Below are 25,793 nucleotides of genomic sequence, written 5' to 3'. Positions count from 1 at the left end.
AGGGCCCGGGTGGGGTGGCTCGCCAGCCCACTGACTCTTTTTAACCCTCCATCTGTAAGTCACACGCACCGCAGCCGTAGAAGTGAGTCGCCGTTTGGGCCGCCACACCGGACCGTTGTGCCTTTTATCCCACACCCCACCCCCGTCCCCAATCCTTTCAGCCGCAAGAAGAATCAGTGTGGGGCTCCCCGGAATCAGGCACCGTCTGCTTTCAATCCAAGTGTGTTCTCCGAAAGGCTGGGAAAGGGGAAGGGAGAAGGGCAGGTTAAGGGTGACATGTGCTGTACCTTGAATGGTGTGTGGCCTGTGGCTCTGGAACCCTCTCTGCATCCCCAGCGCCTCCTGCCAGGGAAGTTCCAGCTCCCTCCTTGAACCTCTGGCTCAGGCGTGTTCCTTTGCTCCTGGCCATCTGTAGAACATGGAGCAGGGTCTGCCTTCCCAAGTGCGTTCTGTATGGAGTGCCTAGAAGGAGGGTTTCTCTTGTTCCCTCTTTGGCTCCTTTTTTATTCAACCTTCTGGGATTCTTTTTGTTTTAAACAGACTAGACGCTTGAAGAAAAGCTGCCATCCAAGAAGACGACATGCTTTCAGCAACCCCCCTGTATGGGAACGTTCACAGCTGGATGAACAGCGAGAGGGTCCGCATGTGTGGGATCAGCGACGACAGGTAAATGCGCGTGTCCGGCTGAGGCCTGGGGAGAGCGTGGGTCCTTCCCCAGGGCTCCTGAGCAGAGCCCCCCCTTCACGTCCTCACAGCCAGAGTGGGCCCAAAGGGGGTAGGGGGTCGGGGGGAGATCTCCTGCCTAGCTGGCGGCCCTTGATTTACAGTTTTAACAGGCAACCTGGCTCAGCGAAGCATTGCCGCCCTTTAAGAGATTAGCCCCTAAAGCGGCCTTTCAGTGCACTTTCGTCCTTAATTTATTATTTCATATTTATGAAGGAGAATTAATCCCAGTCTATATGCTGCTTTAACTCTAAATGTCAGGAGTGTGGGCCCAGGTGGATCGGCATTCGATGTGCTTTTAAAACAAATAGTTTGCTCAGTAATAAATGGGGCGATAGCCACCCTTCACATCATTGAAGCCCAGGGTTTCTCTGCGTCCTCCGCCGTCTGTTCAGCGAGGCCATTGGCTCCTGGTTTCAGTCACCCGACAGCTCTGTTATGCTTCCTAATCAGTAATTTTGGAGTGCGGGGTAGAGGCAGCTAAGCAGTAGATAATTGAAGCTGCTCTTCCGGGTAATGATGAAACTTTTCTCTGCCGCTTGTCAGTGATTTTATCCTGGGGATTTGGAAGTCGGCACCAAGCACTTTCTTTACCGATGCTCTCTGATAACAAGTTCCAGGGCAGCCGCAGCAGCCTGGCACAGATGTGCGGCTTCCCCTGGAGCAGCTGACATTTGTAGAATATTAGTGTGTATCCCCCATCATTTTGATAGAGGCAGTCAAATATGGCTTCATTATCACCATGGAAACCAGTTTCGTAGGACATGGTACCTAACTTTGTTTGGGGAAAGGTTTTTGAAAGCCTGTCCTCACGGGTAACACAGAAGTGATTGATGTAGCCAGCTTGCAGACTCCAGCCTTGAGGTCCCCACTTTGGCTTTGGACATTGTATTACTTCATGCCTGTCTGCTAGGACAGCAGAGCCTGGACTGCCCTGCCCGGCCTCTCTAGAGAAAAAATTGTGAGGGTGACGTGGTTGTGCAGAATTTCTGCCTTACCCAACTCGAGGACGTATTTGTGATTTCACATCCCTGTTGCCCTGCCTTTCCGTTGTTTTTCCCAGTCCTGTTGGATCACCATTCGGGGACAACTTTCAATATGGGCCATTTGGGGAGGTTTTTTTTTTTTTTTTAAAGGCAGCTGGAAAAACGGAGTTATTAGAAACTGATCTATTCTGGGGCAATCTATGAAAGATGGATTAAGTGAGGAATGCTTTCATGAAGTTGGTGTGTCCTTCTAAATAGGAAAATTCCTGTAAACGATGGTGACGCTTCAAAGGCCAGACTGGAACTAAGGGAAGAAAATCCCTTGAATCACAACGTGGTAAGAGATTCATGGCTTCTGTTGATGTGCTGAGTATCAGTGATCTGTAAATCAATCGTGCATTCATTTGCATACCATTAAAGGGCCTTTTGGGGGCGGGGCGGGGCGGGGTGTTTCAGGGCAGGGTTTGAGTAGAAAGCAAGCCTAGGCCGCAGGACGAAGCCTCACCCGATTTCTTCCTGGCTCCATTTCTTGGCTGTGCTCGCCATTTACGTCCTCGTCCCCTGGCGACTGGTGGGATATGTGCCGCCTTTTCTTCGATAAGCTACGTGCCACGTCAGTGCTCCCAGCTGGATAAATTTGTAGCCTCCAAGTAGACCCTTAGGGTTTACCTTCCCAGTAAAATATGAAACAGAGCTGTCTTCAGATACCAGGGAGAGGAAGTCAAAAGACACAACTACAGTTTGACCCATGGCCTCTTTATTGATTTAGAAACGAGGCAGCTCAAGTCCTTCATTCCTTACTGTCCCCCTGAAGATTGTTTTTTGTTATGTTAAATAATGCCTCGCTACATCCGGGGTGGGGGGGGAAACACGGTGAACATCGCCCCGCCCCAACCTGACAGGGCCTGGGGAGGGTGAGTCCGAGTTCTGTACCCCACGAGGGTGGTTCTGAGAGCAGTGGAGTTGGTATCACCTCAGTTGCAGCAAAGAATTTCTGCTGAGAAGGTGGATCTTCCAGAGTGAATAGATGGCTGAATTAATGCAGGGGCCTCAAGTCTAAAGGCACCAGCGTTTTACGTGCTTTCAGGATACTAGTTGGACAAAAGTGAGACGGCAGGCAGGAGGAGGGTTCTGGATAAGCGGGGAGGGGGCCACAGACCTTGTGAATCCTTTATTTTTAAACCCTTTCGGCTCAGATGTTGAGGCTGATGTCCTATTGAGCTAGTCCGCGGTTTCTCTTTGGGATGGGCTGCTTTGAAGGCGTGTCCTCGGTAATACCCATGTTCTTCTTCTGCGAAGGTGGACGCGACCACGGCCCATCGGATCGATGGCCTGGCAGCGCTGAGCATGGACCGCACCGGCCTGATCCGGGAAGGGCTGCGTGTCCCCGGAAACATCGTCTATTCTAGCTTGTGTGGACTGGGCTCAGAGAAAGGGCGGGAGGCTGCCACAACCATAGGTGGTCTGGGGTTTTCTTCCGAAAGAAACCCAGAGATGCAGTTCAAACCGAATACGCCCGAGACGGTGGAGGCCTCCGCTGTCTCCGGAAAGCCCCCAAATGGCTTCAGTGCTATATACAAAACGCCACCCGGAATACAAAAAAGTGCTGTCCCCACGGCAGAAACACTGGGCTTGGACAGACCTGCTAGCGACAAACAGAGCCCGCTCAACATCAATGGTGCTAGTTACCTGCGGCTGCCCTGGGTCAATCCTTACATGGAGGGGGCCACGCCAGCCATCTACCCTTTCCTCGACTCGCCAAATAAGTATTCCCTGAACATGTACAAGGCCTTGCTACCTCAGCAGTCCTACAGCCTGGCCCAGCCGCTGTATTCTCCGGTCTGTACCAACGGGGAGCGATTTCTCTACCTGCCGCCACCTCACTACGTCAGTCCCCACATCCCGTCGTCCCTGGCCTCGCCCATGAGACTCTCGACGCCTTCGGCCTCACCAGCCATCCCGCCTCTGGTCCACTGCGCAGACAAAAGCCTGCCCTGGAAGATGGGCGTCAGTCCTGGGAACCCGGTCGATTCCCACTCGTATCCTCACATCCAGAACAGTAAGCAGCCTAGGGTGCCGTCTGCCAAGGCGGTCACCAGCGGCCTGCCGGGGGACACGGCTCTCCTGTTGCCCCCCTCGCCTCGGCCTTCACCCCGCGTCCACCTTCCCTCCCAGCCCGCTGCGGACACCTACTCCGAGTTCCATAAGCACTATGCCAGGATCTCCACGTCGCCCTCGGTCACCCTGTCCAAGCCATACATGACGGTCAGCAGCGAGTTCCCCGCGGCCAGGCTCTGCAGCAGCAAGTATCCTAAGGCCCCAGAAGGAGCCGAAAGCACCCAGCCAGCTCCCGGGCACACCCGGAAAGCAGCAGGTCAGGACAGAAAAGATGGCAGCTCACCTCCTCTCTTGGAGAAGCAGACGGTTACCAAAGACGTCACCGATAAGCCACTAGACTTGTCCTCTAAAGTGGTGGATGTAGACGCTTCCAAAGCCGACCACATGAAGAAGATGGCTCCCACGGTCCTGGTTCACAGCAGAGCTGGGAGCGGCCTCGTGCTCTCCGGAAGTGAGATTCCGAAAGAAACTCTATCTCCTCCAGGAAACGGCTGTGCTATCTATAGATCTGAGATCATTAGCACGGCTCCCTCGTCCTGGGTGGTGCCCGGGCCAAGTCCTAACGAAGAGAACAATGGCAAAGGCCTGCCGCTGAAAAACAAGGCCTTGGACTGGGCCATCCCGCAGCAGCGCAGTTCTTCGTGTCCCCGCATGGGCGCCGCCGACGCCGTGGTCACTAACGTTTCGGGGTCGGTGTCGAGCGCCGGCCGCCCAGCCTCTGCGTCGCCGGCCCCAAATGCCACCGCCGAGGGCAGCAAGACCAGCAGGAGCTCCGTGGATACCACGCCATCCGTCATCCAGCACGTGGGCCAGCCCCCGACCACACCTGCCAAGCACAGCGGCGGCACCGGCAGCAAGGGCGCCAAAGTCAGCAACCCAGAGCCGAGCTTCAAAGCGAACGAGAACGGCCTCCCGCCGAGCTCAATATTTCTCTCACCAAACGAGGCGTTCAGGTCCCCACCCATCCCCTACCCCAGGAGTTACCTGCCTTACCCAGCGCCCGAGGGCATTGCCATAAGTCCCCTGTCCTTACACGGCAAAGGCCCTGTCTACCCTCACCCGGTGTTGTTGCCCAACGGCAGTCTGTTTCCTGGGCACCTCGCCCCAAAGCCGGGACTGCCCTATGGGCTCCCCACGGGCAGGCCGGAGTTCGTGACCTACCAGGACGCGCTGGGGTTGGGCATGGTGCATCCCATGTTGATACCTCACACGCCCATCGAGATCACTAAAGAGGAGAAACCGGAGAGGAGGTCCCGGTCCCACGAGAGGACCCGCTACGAGGACCCAAGCCTCCGGAACCGGTTCTCTGAGATGCTGGAGGCTGGCAACACCAAGTTACATCCAGAAGTCCCCGCGGACAAGAACCTAAAGCCCAGCCCCAGCTGGAATCAAGGGAAGACCGTAGTCAAGAGTGACAAGCTCGTCTATGTAGACCTCCTCCGGGAAGAGCCAGACGCGAAAACCGACGCTAGCGCGTCCAAACCCGGCTTCACCGCTGAGAGTGTCGGCCAGAGTGCCGAGCCCACCAAACCCCCGCCCGACCCGGCCCTGCAGCCACACCGGGATTTCATTGCCCTGAGAGAGGAGTTGGGGCGCATCAGTGACTTCCACGAAGCCTATGCTTTCAAACAGGCTCCGGGCCAGCCAGTCTTCGGCTTAAGCAAGGAGAATGTTCCGGCGGGAACCAACAAGGAGAACCTGGCGATGCCGGTCTCGACTTCCTTCCTGGAGCCGACCCTGGGGAGCGATGGCTCTGCGGTCACTTTCGGGAAAACCCAAGAGGATCCCAAACCGTTTTGCGTGGGCAGTGCCCCACCGAGTGTGGACGTCACCCCCACCTATACCAAAGACGGAGCTGACGAGGCAGAATCAACCGATGGCAAAGTTCTGAAACCGAAGCCATCGAAGCTGGCAAAGAGAATCGCAAACTCCGCTGGTTACGTGGGTGACCGGTTCAAGTGTGTCACTACCGAACTGTACGCAGACTCCAGTCAGCTCAGCCGGGAGCAGCGGGCATTGCAGGTGAGCCCCCCACCCGAATTTCAGGAGCCTGACCAGTTGTCAGGTTTTTTTTTTTAATGTGTGAAGAGGAGGGGGCCGGGGGTATGATAGGGCAGGACACCGGGCTGATTTGGTTAATGAAGCTTATGATAATTTAAATGTTTGAAATGTGTCCAGTAAGGGGACGTAAGTGGATACTTAAGTTATTCTGTAGATTTTAAGCGAACTCCACTCGAATGCGGATAACGGAAGTTTTAATTATTGCGAAGGATGTCTAAAAGACTGCATGACATTTACCTATCAATCGCTTTGATTTCTCTGCCGTTACTGTACGTTAACAGATATACCTAAAAGCGCTGCTTAGAATGCCTTACGTGATACTTGGTGGAGGTGTGTAGCGGCCGCATGTCTGTGAGATTCGTGCAACTTTTTTTTTTTTCACCAAAAAAACAAACAAACAAAAAAAAAACAAAAAAACAAACCTTGCTTAAAGGGATAGAGTATGTATTTAACTTGCTAGTGAATGATAGATGTTGTATAGGAATTTCCTTAAGATATTTTACTTTTAATTAAAAGATAAATAAAGCCAAATTGTTTTGCAATGTTAAGAAAAAAATTGGTTTATGCTTATAAAAATGGATGAAGTTATCTAAATGATCCATTGAGTGCCCATTTTAATTACATAGATGGAAGGATTACAAGAGGACAGTATTTTATGTCTACCCGCTGCTTACTGTGAGGTCAGTTCTTCAAATTTTTATTACTAGAATCTTACATAAACCTTTTGAGTTAAATTTCATTTCCAAATATACAAAGGGAAGTTTGTGGGCCATGGTCGTCTTTATTCACTGTGCATTTGTTTTCTTTTCTGTTGTGTTTTTGTTTCGCTTTCTTTGCGTTGTGTTTTTGTTTTGTTTTATTTACCTTCGAAAGAGAATGTCTGTCTCTATGCCACAGTGTATGTATGGCTATACATACACACCACATATATCTCTACATACATATGGCTTTATGAATAAAGAGTGTGTGACTAGTTACATATAGACACTCTTACATTTTTATCGTTAAATTTTAAAATATCTCAGTTGTATCATAAATTGTGGTTGGTTTTGGGCAAACTTTTCTTTGAAGATACTTTCCTTTAAGGTAAGGGCAGTGAAGTAGCTTTGGTGGTAAGGTGTGTCTTTTTTCCATCTCCGTTCTCTTTCTAGCGTGCAATGATGCGCTTCTCAGAGTTGGAGATGAAAGAGCGAGAAGGTGGCCACCCCACGACCAAAGACTCCGAGGTGTGCAAATTCAGCCCCGCTGACTGGGAAAGGCTGAAAGGAAGTCAGGACAAAAAGCCAAAGTCGGTCGCCCTGGAGGAGGCCATTGCCGACCAGAACGACAGTGAGAGATGTAAGTGAACCCGGGCGGCTCGCGTGTGGTACCACGTCGGTGGGAACGGGGCGGTTCCGCTCCCAGTGCTGAGGGAGGTGAGAGGAAACAATACGCTTCCGATGGCCCAGCATCTGGGTGGTGGCTGTTTGGAGAACGGGCTGCTCTGGCCATCCTTCCCAGCTGTGGATTGCAAGGCTGGTCGCCCTTTGGAGCGCTGCGGCATCCAGGAGTGGAGCGCCTATGAAATGTTGTTTCCTGGCACGCATCTCCTTTTTCCGGAGAAACGCTAGTCCTGTAGTTAGTAATAGCCCGATACAGTGGGGCAGAGGAATGGCAGTGCAAGACCTCCAGCGTAGCAGGTATGTGTTCCGTTTTGTAGCAGGTACGGAGGCAGGTTTTTGGTAGCAGTGTGGCATGACACTTGCAGCCAGAGCCAGACCCTCCAGAGTGACAGTCTCCTATGGGAGGGAGTGGAGAGTACTCGGATTCTCCCTCCAAAGGCAGAGGTTTCGTTAAAATGAGATGAGGGCTGATAAAGGCACCAGCAAGATGAGCATAATTATTTTCTATGGCAGGCTTGTTTGCAGTCATTAGGAGTTGACAACACGCTCCAGGGGCGTGGGATAAACGAGGGCGTTCTTCCTACCAGACGGGGTGTATTATGTTTTGGAGGCAAAGTTGGAGAGAAAGCTAGCGTCTGCCTCGAGTCACACTCTGCGCTCCCAACAGCTGCTTCCGCACTGGGGACGACTTCGGGCTTTGCCCTCGAGACTTCCCGGGCTAACGAGATGTTGTTGGCAGCAAGTGGAGGTCTTCCTCCCGCTGTCTTCAGTGTGCGTGCTTGTGGCCTGCAGCCCGCTCCGGACCCCAGAAACCTCACCGGTGATGGTGAATGAGGGCATCTAGGTGAACGTCGAGGACAGGGTGGGCGTGAAATCCTCCTGAGACAGGACAGTCGGGGGTGGTGGGCACGTCTGGGAGGTCCAGGCCCTCGGACCCAGTCATAGGGTCGGCGTTCCCGCACACGCTTAGGTCCCGGTTGCCTGATGCAGTTCGGGAAAATTGTGGTCAGCGACAGCGTGTGCCTCTCTCAGCTGCTTGGAGCACTGCCCTCCCTCAGCTCATCTTTGGGGTCAGACAAAGGCCTGTGGCCGGGGTTCTGGGGAAGCCGCACCGGGACCGGTTTGTCCTGCGTGGCTCCCGTGGAAGGGGATTTCTGTGGCTAGTCAGCGGCGACCTTACCCGAGTGATGGGGCTCTTGATGTGCCTGGAGTAGACGATTCCGAGCTCCTCCCCCTCGGGATTGGAATGAAAGACGGAGGGTCCAGGCCGCCCTGGAGTAAAGCAGCAAGAAAGCCTCCCTCCTTGCCTGTGCTCACAGCTGACACGCAGCCCTTACCCTCCTGAGTGGCCTCAGAGCTCAGCTCTCGGGGAAGTTTCTCAGAGAGATCTGATAAAAGTGGGCAAAGGCCAAGTTCACGGGGATGCACTTTTCTGAGGAGGGGCTCTGCCTGTTCTGGGTGGATGGTGAGGGAGGCTGGAGGAAGGGAGCGGGAAGTTAACCGGCCTCGAGTCTTCTTGCCCTTTTCTCCAGCAACATGGCCAAACCCAGGGTGGCCGCTGCCCTTCATGTCTCAATGGCCTCACCCCGCCCTTCTTCCCAGAGAAGTTTGTGTGTGTCCTTCCCAGTCTTTCCTTCCTGCTGAGCGTGGAGACAAGAACTCAGTGTGGCTGATGGGGAGCAGGGCCTGAGCCCCAGATGATTCCGAAAGCCCCCTCCCCCCACTGCCCGCCTCCAGTCTCAGACCGACCGACGGGTCTCTTCCTGCAGCACCCGGGACATGGCCCAGTGAGCCATGAATCTCCACCATGGGAGGGCGGGAGAAGGGTTGGGGAAGGTGAGGGGCTCCGTTTGAAAGATTGGGGCAACGGAGGTGGGTTCACCATCCACCCTCTGTCTTGTAGAGACTTGTGGTTTGTAAATAGTTGGTCAAGAAAGGTCACCTAAAGGAGCCATTGTTCTTCCTGCCGCCTCCGCATGCAAGGTGCACAGCAGGTGTTCATTCCATTCAGCTGGAAATAAATGGGCCTTCTTGTTCTTGGGCCATCACGTTTTGAGCTGATATGGACTCGGGTCCTTCTCATGGGCGTCGGTGTGGCCGAGAGCCGAGCTGTGAGCACATGGGAGCTGGGGCGGGGAGTTGGGGCGGGCAGGGGTCACAAAGAGGGTCCGGGACGCCTTCCCCCTTCTGAGGCAGCCCCTATCCGTGGAGGGACCAGGAGCTTCTACGATGGTGGGTGCTATCTGCGCGGCCCTGGTTGGCCCGGTGTGGGTGCATCTTGTTGCTAGGGGCTTGTTTAAAAAATGAATTAACTTGAAAACACAGTGGCTGAGATGTTCATTTATTCTGTATGATCGCATGGGTGGCTGAGTTAAATTTTTATTTTGGAAGTTCACCAGATGAGTTTGGAGGTTCCTCAGACTTGGAAGTTCATTACTAGGAACCCTCAGTGGCGTTTGAAGATGGGGCGCGGCAAGGAGGCATTGGTCCCTTCCTTCTCGAACTTGGAGTAACCATCTCCCTTGCCAACCACTTGGCTGGGACAGGCCTAGGCCCTGCTCAGTGGCAATGCCTGGCCAGGAGCCGGAGGAAGCCTTGGTCAAGGGGCTTCATGAAACTTCTTTGCTCGGGGAACTTCTCTTCCAGCTGAGCACCTGCACGTTTGTAAACTACTTTGGAACAGAGATCCCCTGCACTCCTTCTGTAGAGGGTGTAAGTTTTAACAAGGTTAGCCCTTACTGGAGGTGCTATAGTTAAGCTACAGAGAAGGGGGTTTTAATCCTGGGGAGCCTTCCAACAACTCAGAACCCTCTCACCTTGTTTAGGCCTCACTGGGCATGGCTCAACAGTGGTGAGGGCGCTCTGTTGCCACGGTGACTTGTATATGTTGCTATGGTGATGCTTCTGTGAGGTGATGCTATGGTACAACCATAATGAATTTGGGATATATGTGCTGTGAGTCATATGACCATGCTGCAGGGAGCAAGAATTAAACCTCAGACAATACAGCCACGTTCACATCTTGCTTAGACTGGGTGACCAAGGGCACATGGCTCCTGTGGGTGACCAAGGGTAATCCTCCTGTGGGTCGTGGTTAGAACAGTCGTTGAGAAGCTCCAGGTGACACGGAGCCTCTCCCCCATAGCTGGTGGCCGTGGGTATCTTGGGCAGTCGGGGTGGGTGTCCTTCAGGGTTATTACTGGCCTGGGTAAGGTCACACTAGCGTAAGGTCTTGGGGGGCCTTAGCTGAGGGGAATTGAGATCTTTGCCCTAAAAGGCTCCGGGGCTGGGGGAAGGGTGGATGGACCTAGTTTGGAAAAAGAAACTTTAAAATTGGACACGGGGGGTTCTTAAGGTAGCCCTTACCTTCCTCCATGGATCCCCTCCCACGGAGCTCTTAGGGAAGGCCGATTGGACCAGAGAAGTCCAATGGTGTAACCAGGAGGGCTCACCTCTTAAAACTTCATACATTTCAGGCCTGAAATTGAGGCTGGTCTGGCGGTCTTGGCGTCTTTTGGTTAAAGGGATCTTTCCAGCCTTTCTCTGTGCTGAGCCCGGCCCGTGATTATGAAGCCCACCCCTGGGAGGAGGCTAGCAGTAACATTCCCACTTTACAAGAGCAGCCGGAGTGAGAGTTGCAGCGCACCCTCTTCACCGGGCCTGCAGTAGCGTGGGCTGCATCACCCGTAAGCACAGGCCAGGAGTTTGGGGTTTCTCCTGCTGCCATGACAGGAGACCCTCGCGGTTGGGGTGATTCCACCATTCCGGCAAGAGTAGACAGGGATCTGTCCCACCTTGGGATACCCTTGGAGAAAAGTGGGTTCCACCATTGAGAACACAGGTCAGGCTAGCCAAGGCCAGGGTGAGGTTCATTCCCACAACTGACTGCCGTTAAATGCTGGGAATGCCCCCCAAGAGAGGCTGATTAGGGGACCAGCCGGCTGGGCAGAAGTGGGAGTGATACTTGAAGTGGTCTAGGGAGAGGAGGAGGAATGCTAGCAGCATGTGAGGGGTGTGTCCATGATTTCATCTAGGAAAACGGGGCTGTGGGAGCTTAGCTCAGGTGTTAACGAAATACAAACTCATACACCCACCCCCACCCCCGGCCGGTGACGGACAGGCTCATCTTCGGGGAACTCGTTAACATCACAGTGATCGTTAGGGAATTATTTGTGTGTTAGAAACAGTGTGACTAGCAAAGCGGTTGAACTGTTTCTTTGGCTAGAGCAAAAGTGAGGAGTGATGTTAGGCTGGGGTGATGGGAGGAAAAGCCCCAAGTGGATGCTAGGTTGAGCAGAGAGGGCGGAGCTGGGGTGTGAGCAGTTTAGCCCCCGCCCCCCTCCCATGAAGGGGGTTGGAGTCGTGTCTTTGAAATGTCCTTAGATGCTTGTTGCCTGGGAAGGAAGGCGTGGAGAAGTACCAGGTGGGGTGACGGGTGTCCCTGTGGGTGTGCCTAGTGTCACTGAGGGCCTTCTTCCGAGACAGGAAGTAGGAGCAGCCCCTTGATGGCAGTGAAATGCTTTTCCCCCCACGGGCGTGGAAAGACGACAGACGGACTTGTAGCGATCTGGTTGAGTTCTTTGAAACTGCCCCTGACCCTTGTGTGTGCACCAGGAAGCCTTTCCCTTAGCTTTGCCAGGCCCCTCTTCCCTTGGTCTCCCCAGCTTCCCAGCCTCCCACCATTCTTTCCTTACCCTCTTTCTTCACCTTTGCCCCTGCTGACCCAAGTGAACATTGGTGCTATCTCTGTGTAGACGACATTTGGGGGACATTTGGTCTCTTTATGACATCAGCCTTTTCTGTTTATTAGAAGATAATGACCTCAGCAGCTGTTTCCATAGTAATTTGTAGCTCTGCCCTGGATTGGTTGGATCTCACTGTGAGGTCACTCACCCTCAGTTGAAGAGTAAGCCACCTTGGAGAGTTAGGCAGTTAGGGAGTTAACATCTCACGTGCCTATAGAAGGGTCATCTAGGCGCCTCTCCTTGAATCACTACTGCTCCGGCTATGAACCGGAGGAAGGGAAATTGTGAGTGGGCTACACGCCTCATTTTCTGCTTTCTTTGCTGGTTGTGTTCAGCTGCCCTTCCTTTGGGACATTGTCTTTCTGAGGGTTTTGTGCTTCCTGCGTGCGAGGCCCCTGGCCTCCAAAGGAGGGTCTGTTGGTAGCAGATTGCCTTGGGCATGGGGGTCCTGCCTGCTCCTGGTGACCTGTGTTCCCTCCTTTCCGGGTTGTCTCCTCTCCCCTAGGCGAGTATAGTGCTGGAAACAAACACGACCCCTTCGAAGCCCCAGAGGACAGAGATCTTCCCGGGGAGAAGTACTTCATGGACACGGAGCCTGCCAGCGAGCCCCCCGCCGACCAGGCGGCCCCGGACGTGCCACGCAGCCCCACCCTCCGGCTGGACAGAAAGCGCAAGGTCTCTGGCGACAGCAACCACACCGAGACCACTGTGGAAGAGCTCCCGGAGGACTCTCTGCTGAAAGCCAAGCGGAGACGGGTCTCCAAAGGTGAGCTCGGTTTGGCTTCGGGCCCGCAGGGCACCCCGCGGAAGTCCTGGAGCGGAGCAGTGGAAAGTTCCAGTCCCACCCTGGAGCCCTGGGGGAGCCACTCACACCTCCCCACCCCCCCACCCCACCCCCACCCCCACCCCCCACCCCCCCAAAGCCAGGTGCCGGGGCTGGAGCCCAAAGATGGCCAAAGGCAAGTAGGCCCCCTCCCGAGACTTGGTGACAAGTTCCAGCCAACACAGTGACCACACCCCCTCCCCTCCCCCCACCCCTCTTAGTGATGTGTAAGACAGTTTGTTCCCCCCCACCCCCCGGGGGGCTTCTTCATTAATTTGTAGTTATTTCTCCATTAGATGACTGGCCTGAGAGGGAAATGACAAACAGTTCCTCTAACCACTTAGAAGAGCCACATTGTAGTGAGCTGACCAAGCTGAAGGTGTGCATTGAATTAACAGGGCTCCATCCCAAAAAGCAACGCCACTTGCTGCACCTTAGAGAACGGTGGGAGCAGCAGGTGTCGGCAGCAGAGAGCAAACCTGGCCGGCAGGGCAGGAAGGAAGTGACCCAGGCGGTTCAGCCTGCGGTCACCCCCCAGGGCAATAGCATCTCCGAAGAGAAACCTGGCAGGAAAAGGGCAGAGGCCAAAAGCAACAGAAGCTGGTTGGAGGAGTCAGTTAAACACACTGGCAATGAACAAGGTACGCACGGGGCGGGGGGCGCTCCTGGAGGGTGGATCACCCGCCCTCTGTGGGAAATGGCCCTGGAGGGGACCTGAGCGCCATCCAAGTTGACAAGAGTAGCGTGTGGCGAGCGGGGAGTTTTCTTCATGAGGTCCTTTCAGCCTGCACACTTCCTTATGGAATGTACAGTGAGGCGGGAACTCGGCTTCCTCATTACCCAGCGCGCGGCTGGGCAGGAAGGGAAGTCTTGGGTGACCCCGGGCGCTTGTCAGCGTCCTCGTTCCAGCCTCAGGCTGTCCCCAGTCGCCCTGTCCCGAGCACCCAGGCCCCCCACGGGTGGGGATGGGAGTGCACGAAGGGCTGGCTTCTGCCCTCTCTTGCGGCCCTTTGAAGCACCTTGCCATTTGGCGTGTCGTGGGTTAACCTATTTGCCGGTTGAATGTGGGATAATTAAAATATTAATGCTTTGAAAACATAATTGGTGTATCTTTAAAAACTGAAGCCGCTCCAATGATCAGTGCTAACAATGGGCTTTTCTTTCCTCACTGGCTACAACTGTGTAACGCCCGCTTCTTCTCCCCCTGCCTCCCGCCCTCCCCCCCTGTGGATTCAGCCTTGCCTGTGTTCTCCGGCTCTCCGCCCGTGAAGGGCCTTTCATCCACCAATGCAAGCGGCCGAAAGCACACTCAGCCAGGCTGCACGCCAGCCTCAGGACTGCCTACCAAACATGACCAAGTTAAAGAAAGCCAGAAGACAGATGTGGTGTGCATGGACGTCGAAGAGGACTGCCAGGCCACGTCCCTGCTGCAGAAATACACCGACAACAGCGAGAAGCCATCCGGGAAGCGACTGTGCAAAACCAAGCATCTGATCCCTCAGGAGCCCAGGCGGGGCTTGCCGCTGCCAGGGGACTACTACGTGGACAATGCCGATGGCAAGGTACCTCTTGCCCCCGGCTCTCCCCCGCCCCCCGGGCCCGTGCGAGCACAGCCCGCCTGCCTACTTACTTCTCTGCTTCTGGGGACAAAGCTTTCCTTTTCCTGAACCCCTCCCCCCAGAACGTCACTGCCCCTTCCTAGGGGACCTGTCTCCTGGGTGGTGGTGAAGTTTCCAGCTAGTAAAAATGCAACCCCTTCCTCCCACCCCGCCTCCCCGAGACAGAGAGGAGGAAAAGTGCTTTCCTCCACTCAGGTTTGTAACTCAGGGAGGAGGGGAACCAGGCGGCTGGTGGAAGGACAGCCTGAAATGTGTGCGCTGTGTGGTTTCGTGATAGGTGACCGTCCGGAGATTTCGAAAGCGGCCTGAGCCCAGTTCCGACTACGATCTTTCGCCGGCCAAGCAGGACCAGAAGCCCTTGGACCGCTTGCAGCAACTGTTACCACCTTCCCAGGCCTCGCAGCTGACATGCGCGAGCTCCCCTCCAGAGACCACCCAGTCCCGCCCAATGCCACCGGAAGCGCGGAGACTCATCGTCAATAAGAACGCGGGCGAGACCCTCCTACAGCGGGCCGCCCGGCTTGGCTACGAGGTGAGCATCCTCGTGGGTGCCCCGGATTCAGGATCCGCCGGCTGCCGCTCCTTGGGTGGGAGACGCACTGGCTGGGGATGGGGGGCGGGTCTCAGAGCCACGTGGCGGGCCGGGCTGGGCGTTCCAGCAGAACGTTTGTGTTGGCCCCCCCCCCGCTCACACTGCCGGCTCTTCGGTGGCTTGTTCAGTCGTGGTGTGAGAAGAAAGGCCTCTCTGATGTTCCGTTCACGTTCAGGCAGGTAGGCTGCTTCGGCCAGTCCGGCTCACTTATCTCTGATATAAAATCTGACCTAACCCAGGGCTTGGCGACCAGGGGAATTTTAATGAGCCCTTTTGGATCCCGAATAGCAAGAGAGAGAGTAGTTATTAGCTCTATTGGGTTACTTGTGCTGTTTGGGGCGGGGTGACGCCCCTGTGGGGTAGCGGGTGGGAAGTGTCTGTGCAGAGTAGGGGTGGGAGTGGGGCAGACCTGAGCAGCCTCTTTCTGAGAGGGCACAGGAGCCGAGGGCTGATGGGCGGGGGGGGGGTGGGGTGTTGAGCCTTGCACAGAACTCCCTGTCCACACCGCTGTATCCCAACCCAGCACGGCTGATGACAGTGATAGTCTCTATTGCTAGAGCAACGTAGACAGAAACATAGCTGATATCTTTCTAAGCCCGTGTGATCTGTAGTAACTCCTTTCACCCTTTTAACATCTTCACGTGGGAGTAACTAGTACTAGCCCACTCTCGGATGAGGAAACTGAGCCCCAGAGGAGTTAGCTGATGCCCGTACAGGTAGCCATCCAGCAGTACTGCACAGCCCACCACTCCCCACCACGCTTCTCGCCAAGACTGGCTCACATTGGAGTTGCCCTTTTTACAGTTCAAAACCTCTGTGAGACAGATTACTCCCTCTGCGCTGTGCAGTTCCCCCACCATACTTGTCGGTAGAAATTGTGATGTAATAGCCCACAGGGCAAAGGCATTTTTTTGTGCTGGCATCAGCCCTCTGGGAGTTGAATGGTGACAGTAAAATGCGGCTCAGCAGGCTGAGGGTGGAGGTGTGGACGAGCACTGGGGTGGCAGGACCCAGGCTGGCCCGGAGCCCTGGCGCCCACACCCTCAGCCAGCTCTGTGCCCCTGTCCCCCGTCTCCCCCCCCACCACCGCCACCGTCCATAGTGCCATGAGCCCTTCGAGGTGAGCCTGCCTTGGCCCTAAGGCATGACTGTGGGTGGGAAGTTGGAAGCTCTAGGGCTATGCTTAGTTTGGGGGGGTTTTTTTGTTGTTGGTTGAATGTGCTGTTGTTTATATCTACACGTCTCTTGGAGACCTCTCCACTAGCTAGAGAGCACTTTCTGGTAGTTAGCACGGTTACTTGGAGGTGAAGTCCAAGGAGCGCGCAGTTGGTTTCCCAAGAGCTGAGAGCAGCAGCGCCTAGGAGGACAGAGCAGACAGACGTCGCACAGAGTGCTGAGCTAGACCCCCCGTGGTTGAGAAAATAGACTCCTTGCTTCCAGCAAACGCTGGAGGTGGGGGGGAGCCCCCTAACCCCAACTTTTGGGTTAGGGTTGAGAAAATAGATTCCCGCTTCCAGCAAATGCTGGAGATGGGGGGGCGGGGTGCTCCTGCACCCGCCGTGGAGGGCGGGGCTCCTAGCCCCACCTGTGAACCTGGCATCATTTCCAGCAGTCTCCCTTTGGGACCAGAGACCTCAGAAGACCCTCGTTGGTCTTCTAAGAGAGTTTCCATTTCGGTTTGGTGGGTCTGAGGCCTGGACCAAGGGGCACTTGATCCATACTTTTTCAGGCTACCTGGCCTTTGATCGCACAGGAAGCCTTGGGAATGTTTATGGTCGGATTTGGTTTTTTCTTCAAATGTAAATTTCAATATGTAGATTACACAGATCACCAGTTTTGATGCTGAACGTTGTGACAAGTAGATGAACGCTTTCAACTTTGAATCCAACTTTCTGGGATTTCTCTGGGCAGAATCTTAAATGTTGGGATGATGGCCCAGTTGGGAGATGGGGCAACTTAAACCTTTTAAAATTGAAGGACAGTTTGCTTAACCAGATAAGGGTGCGGTTTGGGAGGGTTTTCCTGAAGTTCTGTCTTCAGCATTCTTGGTTGTTTTCTTCTGCTTAGCCAAAGATACCATGTGCAATATAAAGGCTGTCTGAGCTTTATGTCGTGATAATCTGGTTCTGGAAGTCTAGAAACACACTCTGGCTTCAGATCCGCGTTCAATAGATCACTTGCGTGGCCAAAGACCTCAAACCTTTCCCTCCCGGGAAAAAGGCTTCTATTTCTTCGGCTAAAACGCCAGTGTGCGACCACGTGCTTGTGCCTTTAGCGGTGATGGTTAAATTTTCTATGAATTGAATAAATCATGTTTTTTAAAAAGTTAATGAGGCATTTAATTAATTAACAACGTCGGGTTTATGGCCTTTATGGTTACATTTTGCGGGTAATGGCATTCGGCTTATAGCCGCTGAACAGACAGTTGTCCAACAAAAGCAGTTTGATTTTGCTTGGGAATGGGTGGGCTGCCCTTCAAACACTCCCGTTTATTTCTAGCGGAGAAAATAAACCAAGAAATGTGTTGCGTAGACAGACTCGCCCCACCTCTTCACCTTTCAGTTAGAGAAACTGTTGGTGACGACGGTTGCCATCCATTTAGACGCCATCACCCTCCTAGCTAGGAGAGTGTAGTTAGCCCACTTGACCCCCAACAGAGAAGGCCTGTGGGATGCTCGTCACAGCTGGATTGCATCCCTCTAACTGGGGCCCTCTTGGGCCTTTTGAATCTTCCCAGCTGACCAGGTACCAAAGACCTGAGTTACAGGTCTAGTAGTTCACGTTAATTGAACTTGGGGTTTAATATCTCTGGGCCTCAGTTGCCAAGTGTTGAATGAGGAGGATAGTACTACCTTCCTTTCCTGATATCTCCTGGGTTCCCGTGGGTGACAGAAGACGTGGTATCAACGTGGTTGAGTTAGGACAGCCCGTGGCAAAAAGTCTGACCTGGCCGTGGGGCTACTGCTGCCTTTGCTGCCATCTTCCAGGAGGAGAAGAGAGTTGACTTACCCATCAGCTTGGACAGCCTTTCGTTTCTAGGTACCCTTGAATCGGCCCTAGCAGTGATGAAGGTTTCCAGGTGAAGGCCATGATTGTCACAGCAAATAAACCCAGGGTTGCGTAAATTGATCTGTGCACAGCAGTTGGTGGCGTTCAGACCTGATCCCAGAGCCACGTGACAGGGCCTCTCCCTGGCTGGGGCACACAACTCATTAGCTTGCAGCCGTCCACTCAAGTCTGGCTGGTGAGGGCCTGCTGAAAGAGCAGCAGCTTCATGCGGTATCCTGGATACCAGGGCTCGGGGCAGGTGGCCTGGGAGCCCAGAGGATTGTGGGCTTTACGGCAGGTTGGGATCTGAGCGGAGAAACGCATTCGTGGGCGTGCCTTTTCTCTTCCTCCTCTTGTTTTGGAAGGGAGCTGCCGCAGTGACCTGAAGTAACAGGGCACCGATGGCCAGGTTTACCAGCATGCCCCATTAGGTTCACGTGGTGAGCAAATGGAACATTCTGGTTCGCTCCCAAGTGAGTGGCCACCTTTGATTGGCGTGTCCTCCAAAGGGCATAAAAGGTTTCACAGAACCTATCTCGCACTTACGGGCGGCTAGAATGACCCCCGTTTTAGGTTTAACAGATGAGTTGCCTGAGAGATGTCACAAGGAGGCCTGCTCTGATCCCATCCCATCCCCCCTTACCCAGCCGACCATGTGTTGGGCCACATGCAAGTTCTGCCTACTCCCAGCTCTCAGAACCTGACAGCTCTCTGCTGGGCGTGACTTAACCAGTATAAACAGTATAACGTATTTTCTGGTGGCAGACGTTTTCGACGTGTTTGAAAACTTTCTTAAGGTGATAAAACATTGAATAAATTACTGCTCTGCTTACTGGGAGTGGCTCATATTAATATTTTAACAAGCCAAAGAAATAAGATTAAGAACAGTGATTCTGATGCACAGCGTTGACACAGAACACCTTCGGAGCGGGGGAGGGTGAACGTTTTATTTGAGTCTTAAAATGTGGACGTTGCAGCCTGTGGTATATCAGGTTCCTGTCGTTAACTTGAGTAAATATGAAAATATTAGACTGATTCTGCCCCGAGAAGCTGGAGTGAAGCAAAATACAGGGTGGGCTTATTGGAAGCATTTTGTGTCATTCCTCGAGGATGGAGAGAGAGAGCTTCTCTTTAACTCTACTTAACATACAAACAAGAGCGTCTGAGGCCCAGGTTCTGATTTGGGGTCTTAACAGGGGGCGCGAGGATGTAACCGACCTGGGTGTCCCTCCTCGAAGCTGGGGATGTTCTCTGGCTGACTTACGCTCTCTTTAAGCGTTGGTCGGCCATACTTTGATCTAAACTTGTGTTATCACCCACTGCCACCGACTGAACGGACCCATCAAGTGAGGATGGTCTGTGCTTGGCGATGTGGCATCTAAGATGTTAGCAGCCGTGACACCTCTGTACTGGTCACGTCGGGCCCTGGGCTGAGGGCTTTCGACGCTCTCCGAATGCGTCCTCTCAGCAGCCCTGTGGACGCTTGGAGAAGTTCAAGGGGAACTTGCCCATGGCCAGGCCACTGGTGCAGCAGAGCCTTAGACAACACTATCTGCATCTCCAAGCCCTTCGCACGCACTCTTGCCCCCCACTAAGATGCCTGCCGCCTGCCCGCGCCATGGTGGGCTTTTGGACCCACGGATGTATGCCTTTGAAAGCGGGCACCACCAGCCTATGGAGAGGTCACCCTTGCAAGGTTCACTGTATGGTGGTCTGATGGCATCTCCTCTCCTCTCCCCGTAGGAAGTGGTCTTGTACTGCCTGGAGAACAAGATTTGTGATGTGAACCACCGCGACAACGCGGGTTACTGTGCCCTGCACGAGGCTTGTGCAAGGGGTTGGCTCAACATTGTACGACACCTCCTTGAATATGGCGCCGATGTCAACTGCAGTGCCCAGGATGGAACCAGGTCGGTGGCGGTCTTGCTCTTGACCTGGCCCTGCTGGGGCGTAGGCAGTGGTTCTCAGGGTGTGCGGGGAACCCCAGAAGGAAAGATGGAGAGTGAGTGCCATGTAAGCACACTGATGGCGGAGTCCTCTAGAATGGAATCGGACAGATCTTTCTGGCAAATTTCCACAGAACTTTAAAACTTTGTGACGCTGTTATTGCAGGGACAGAAGTCCCTGAAAATGTTGGGCCTGCCTGAATAATCTTTTAAGACCCTGGACTCTCCACCAGCGTCTGTTGAATCACAATATTTAAAATATATGTGAGTTGAAAGTGCTCGGAGTACAGACAGGTCCGATGGCGACTGGCTTGATAGGACCTGCCGTGTCCACCCACATCCCCGGGCCTGGCCCCCACTCTGTCCTTGACCTCGGTTTAGTGGCCAGAGGCCCAGGTCAGCCCGAGTCAGCCCGAGCATCTTCCTGGTTGTGGCTGGGATGCTACCACGAGGCAGGGCACTGGTGCTTTCCTGACAGTCATAAAATTAGCAAAACCGAAAGGTATTGGGTGGTTCACGGTTTCCAAATAGCATTCTTTCTGGATGGGACTGCGGACAGTGCTCCTGACCCCAGCGGACAGAGGCAGGAGGACTCTGTACCCTCCTGAGAACTCGCCCCGCCTGTCGACTGCTTCTGGGCGAGAGGGTTGATCTCTCATCTCCAAGTTGGTTTCAGGAGAGGTTCCACTTTGCCCCTAGTTTCTTTTACAAACTGCACTTTTTTGGGTTTTGTTTGTAATGGTATAACGATTGCTTGTCGTATTGGCTTCCGTCATGCTGGGATTCTTCCCCCCACCCCGCCGTAAAGTTATCTTCTTACAGTCTGTCACTATTTAAGTTCATTGGAAACGTTCTCGTCGTGGCCTGAGTTCCTCCTTGGGCCGTGCATTAAGAGAGATTTGCGTTTAAGAATTAGGCCTGAGATAGTCCCTTCACCTGTCCTGTAAAGGGTTATGTGGCGAACTAACAGAGTCACGGGCCAGTCACAGTGCCTCCGTTCCCTACGTGGAACGGCAGTGACCGTACACTCGCCTCCTCGGTGAAATAGCGCGCCTACAAGGCTTGGCCGCACACGCTCGATTTGGCCCTGCGTCGCTAGAAGCGCGCGTCGCGTGCACAGGTGTAATCCCCCGCGCCTCTCCTAGGCCTCTCCACGATGCTGTCGAGAATGATCATCTCGAAATTGTCCGCTTGCTCCTCTCCTATGGTGCTGATCCCACCTTGGCTACATACTCAGGTAGAACCATCATGAAAATGACCCACAGCGAACTTCTGGAGAAGTTCTTAACAGGTATGACGGAGGTCAAGAAACGGTCTTGTTCAAGCATCTAGACGGTGACTTCACAGCCTTTCACCTGGCTTCCCCCTATCCCCACCCCCCCCCCCACCCCCGTTTACCCTAAGTGACACTTTACCGGGAAAAGTGGCCTAACCTTGGTCTGTCAAAGAAGAGATACATACTTTGAGTTTGGCAGGGGAGTGCTGGAAAACTCTTAGCTAGCCAGACTAGCTTTTGTTTGGCAGGCTGGGGCGCTGAGGCGGGCAGTCCCTCAGGGAGGTGGGTGGACGCGTGGGTAGGTTTCAGTCAGATACCTGGAGGCGTGTGCAGTGGGACTTGTCGGCCCCAGCGTGAGACGTTCCCGAACTCCAGCGGCGTTTGCCTCTTGCCAGCAGGCGTTATCTTGTCTCTCTCTCTCCCTCTCTCCCCCTCTCTCTCCAGACTATTTAAACGACCTGCAGGTTCCTGATGACTATGACCCCAGTGGCTCTTGGGAGTTCTACGGCAGCTCTGTGTGTGGTGAGCAGCCTTGTTCGTTTCATTTGGGCGGGATGTGCGCGAGTTACAGAACGTTTCTCTCCGGTGCGGGCGAGGGCTTGCGGGGGCGGTGGTGCTGTGAGCAGGGCTCACTCGGGAAATAATTTTTCCAGGGTCCTTTTTGGAGAACAGCTGGAATCCTGCTCCAGCTCACTGACCTCTCTCTTGTTTGCCTCCCGGTTAGAACCAGATGATGAAAGTGGTTACGATGTTTTAGCAAATCCCCCAGGACCGGAGGACCAGGATGACAGCGACGAGGCCTATGGTGACCTATTCGAATTTGAATTTTCCGAAAGCCCCCTTTTGCCATGTTACAACGTCCAGGTGTCCGTCGCTCAGGGGTGAGTGTGGCCAGTGTGTGGTCGAGAGCCAGCCCAGCTGCTCTATGGGGTGGCAGGAGTTAGAAATCCCCTTCAGCAGATGAAGGTGGATGGGTGGGGGGTGAGTGAATTCCTCACCAAGTGTCCACCGACCTCACGTAATGCAGTAGAACTTTTCCAGAAAAGTGTGGGGGGTGGGAGGGCTCCCCAGCAAACTGCCTTCATTGGAACACACCCCTAGGGCCCAAAGGACACGGGAGTCAGTGACTGGAATTGCACAGTTTCAGTCACTAAACTCTTGGGGAAGGGATCCTCCCCAAACGGCTACCGTAGGGGCCTTCCAAGGCGCGTGAGGTCCACGGGACGATACTGATGTACCCTCTTCTCGTATAGGATTAGAGAAAGCCATATGTGGCACCTGGGTTCTTATGTGTCTTCAGATTTGCTTAGATCGAGTCTTGTCCCCACGGTCGGGCCGCTGTGCCCCATGACCAACCCTTCGGAGTGAACACGTCAGGAGACCTTGCTCTGCTGTGTGTTGACCCCGGGGCCTAAGGAGTAGCATCCTCCTTGGACTCTGAGGCTGGGAACGTGTCTGCCTTTGTGGTGACATTCTATTCGGGATGGAGGCCATAAAGCGTGGCAGGGTACCAGGAAGGATTGCACCACCACCCTTCTCGAAAGAGCCTCACTCCCGGAAGCATTGAGGGGCGGGTTGCAGGTGTGGGAAAGGAAGGGAAAGCCAGGGGACCTCAAGTGAGGGCCGGAGGGGAGGAGAGATCAAAGAGGTGTTTGCCATCTCCCTTGGGTTGGCATACAGACTGGTTTTCCCCAGTAAGTTTTCCCCAGTGCACTTACTTGGAGAGGGGTGACCTGAGCTGTGACCAGAGCCAGGGCAGCACCGGGGTGGCCCGCAACGAGGCTCGTTCAGGGACACTGCTCCTTCTTTGGTCTAAGTTGGCTGATCCGCCCTAGATGGTCTCTTAACACATGCACACGAGTCCAGAGTTCCCCCCCTAGAAGTAGATCTTCCGGGCTTCCCTGGTGGCGCAGTGGTTAAGGATCCGCCTGCCAATGCAGGGGACACGGGTTCGAGCCCTGGTCCGGGAAGATCCCACATGCCACGGAGCAGCTAAGCCCGTGCGCCACAGCTACTGAGCCTGCGCTCTAGAGCCCACGAGCCACAGCTACTGAAGCCCGTGCGCCCAGAGCCCGTAACAAGAGAACCCACCGCAGTGAGAAGCCCGCTCGCCGCAACTAGAGAAAGCCCGTGCGCAGCAACAGACCCAACGCAGCCAAAAATAAATAAATAAATAAAATTTAAAAGGAAGTAGATCTTCTAAGGACAGTGAGAAGTGGGGTGGGGGTGGGGTAATCAAAGTGGAAGTAATGGGCCCTTTCACCGCCAGGAGACGGGTAGTTCATAGTTGGGAGCGCTTCTAATTTTGCCGGAAACTCAAACCACCACTGTCCTTTCTCTGGTGCAGGCCTCGGAACTGGCTGTTGCTGTCAGACACGCTCAAGAAATTGAAAATGTCCTCCCGCATATTCCGCTGCAATTTCCCAAATGTAGAAATTGTCACCATTGCGGAGGCCGAGTTCTACCGGCAAGTGTCAGCAAGTCTCTTATTCTCTTGCCCCAAAGACCTGGAGTCCTTTAATCCGGAAAGTAAGGAGCTCTTAGATCTGGTGGAGTTCACGAACGAGCTTCAGACTCTGCTGGGCTCATCCATGGAGTGGCTCCACCCCAGCGACATGGACTCAGACGACTACTGGTGAGCTCGCCGGGGCCCGCCGTGTACAGTGTGTCATAGTGTTAATCCTTGTGCATATGTGTCATAATACGACTATTTCTGTAAAGAAAGGACACTATTACATATGAAATATCTCTTCTTTATATAAGAGACACGACTCCAGTCGGAAGGACTTAGAAACATGTTTTTTCTTTTTAAACTTTTAAGTCAGTTTTTATGAAGTTGTTATAATGTTTCTTTACTTTTCAATGCACACATGCTTTGGGATATGTTTGTTTTTACTCGGAACAATTGTTTCTTTTCTTTTTTAAGGAGAAAAAAAAATAAGGAAAAGGAGCTCCACACTTTGACTTAATTTCGTACAAAGCTCCGACGACAGAGGCCATAACTGTTGAGAGTGTGGTCAGAACCGTGTGGTTGGTTTGGGGGGTTGAATTCGGGGAAGGCACTTGGCGACGTTGTAACTTTATGTTTTGTTTACAGAGTACCTGCTCAGGCCAGGTCAATGCTATTGGATGTGATCCAGTAGTGTGTAATATAAATTCAGACCATATCCACACACAACAACTAATTGTATGAAACTTTTATATCCTAATTTAAAAGCTGTGAAATTAGTTTTCACGCATCAAACCGGATTGTTTATATGTTTAAACATTTTATGCTCTTATTTAAAGAAGACTTTGAGCTATTTTTTTCTGTACCCTGTAAAATACTGAAAACTAACATAATATGTTGAAGTTGCTTGAAATTGTACATAAAACTAAAATTTTCTGAATTGTGTGTTTATGTTTGAAATCTGTGTTTTAACTTTGTAAGTAAATTCTCTGCCTTTGTATTTATATTTTACAAAAATTTTCTTAAAAGGCAATAAACCTGTTGAGGAAAGGAGAAGATTGAAGTACCTTGTTTCCTATGTATTTTCCTAAAACATTACTGTTGTCACAATTTTTTTTAAAGCGGTGTTGACGGTCGGTTCCCCATAGATAACTTTAGGGCAATTTATAGTCTCTATGAACTGAAACAGACTAGAGGATTTCAGGGGAGTGAGACTCTGAAGACAATTTGAAGTTCTATCCTGAAAACTCAATTCATAGACATATATGTTAATGTTTCTCAGATCCTTCTCAACCCTGTCTCCTCTGATGCCCTAGTAGGATTTTACATTGCCTTTGACCCTGAGGGACTACAGTAGCTTCATCATGGCCAACCCTTTATCTTTAGGAAGACTTTTTCCAGAAACAAGACTTTCATTGTGTCACTTCTCCCTCCAGACCTCGTGTTTTTCTGTTACCTTTTAACATGAAGTCCAAACCCGCTTGGCCCAATAGTCAAGGCTTGTAGTTTTGACCACTCAGCTACTCTACTGCTCTTACTTCTTGCAGCAGTATCCCTGTTGGGTACTATCAATTTCCATCCTACATCCTTTTAATTCCTTCTTTCATTGCAGAGGCTAGAAACCTGAACACCACTAGACTCCCTTGCCGCTAGGATTCTGAATGGTCGGTTTGGAAGGCAGAGCGAGGTAGAGGCATCTTCCTGCTCTACTGGCTGCTGGTAAGAAGGGTTAGGGAGACATGCTGGCCAGTTTTAGTGACTTGACCAGCCTTCCAACACTGGGTCTTCAGCTTTGTGGGTAATGAGACGCAGTAGTGATTGTGGTGACGCCTGGATGACAACCTCAGCAGACTGTTCTTAAATCCAGTGGTTCCGGTGTCATCCCCGATTCACATTCCTCTAGCCCAGCATCTGATTCCTTGTATCAAGTCCACTCGGGATCAGGATGCCCTTAGTGCTTTTTAGTCTTGCAATGAACCCTGAGAACACCTAGGCAGAGTAGACGGAAGGGGCCATGGCGATGAT

General features: G+C 53.1%; 1 protein-coding gene across 4 annotated transcripts; it reads left to right on the top strand.

Annotated features, from left to right (window-relative positions):
• Positions 1 to 580: 580 nt before the first annotated feature.
• Positions 581 to 24,754, top strand: BCOR (BCL6 corepressor; the record flags this gene model as incomplete). Of its 4 annotated transcripts, none has more annotated exons than XM_082864115.1 (14): positions 581 to 666; positions 1,968 to 2,046; positions 3,009 to 5,849; positions 6,515 to 6,568; positions 7,040 to 7,226; positions 12,521 to 12,781; positions 13,237 to 13,479; positions 14,075 to 14,400; positions 14,735 to 14,989; positions 19,841 to 20,007; positions 21,189 to 21,334; positions 21,764 to 21,841; positions 22,044 to 22,200; positions 23,667 to 24,754. In XM_082864115.1, 14 exons carry the CDS (start codon positions 581 to 583, stop codon positions 23,956 to 23,958), a joined length of 5,172 nt encoding a protein of 1,723 aa, XP_082720241.1. In that variant the 3' UTR covers positions 23,959 to 24,754. The 4 variants fall into 4 exon arrangements, with proteins under 4 accessions (XP_082720241.1, XP_082720239.1, XP_082720242.1 ...); XM_082864113.1 differs by having other exon boundaries at positions 13,135 to 13,479; XM_082864116.1 differs by lacking the exon at positions 6,515 to 6,568.
• Positions 24,755 to 25,793: the final 1,039 nt, after the last annotated feature.

The sequence above is a fragment of the Leucopleurus acutus genome (assembly GCF_964270905.1).
Source record: "Leucopleurus acutus genome assembly, chromosome: X".
NCBI classification, from domain to species: domain Eukaryota; kingdom Metazoa; phylum Chordata; class Mammalia; order Artiodactyla; family Delphinidae; genus Leucopleurus; species Leucopleurus acutus.
Note: the sequence above shows the minus strand (reverse complement) of the source record. Positions and strands in the feature narration are given on the sequence as shown.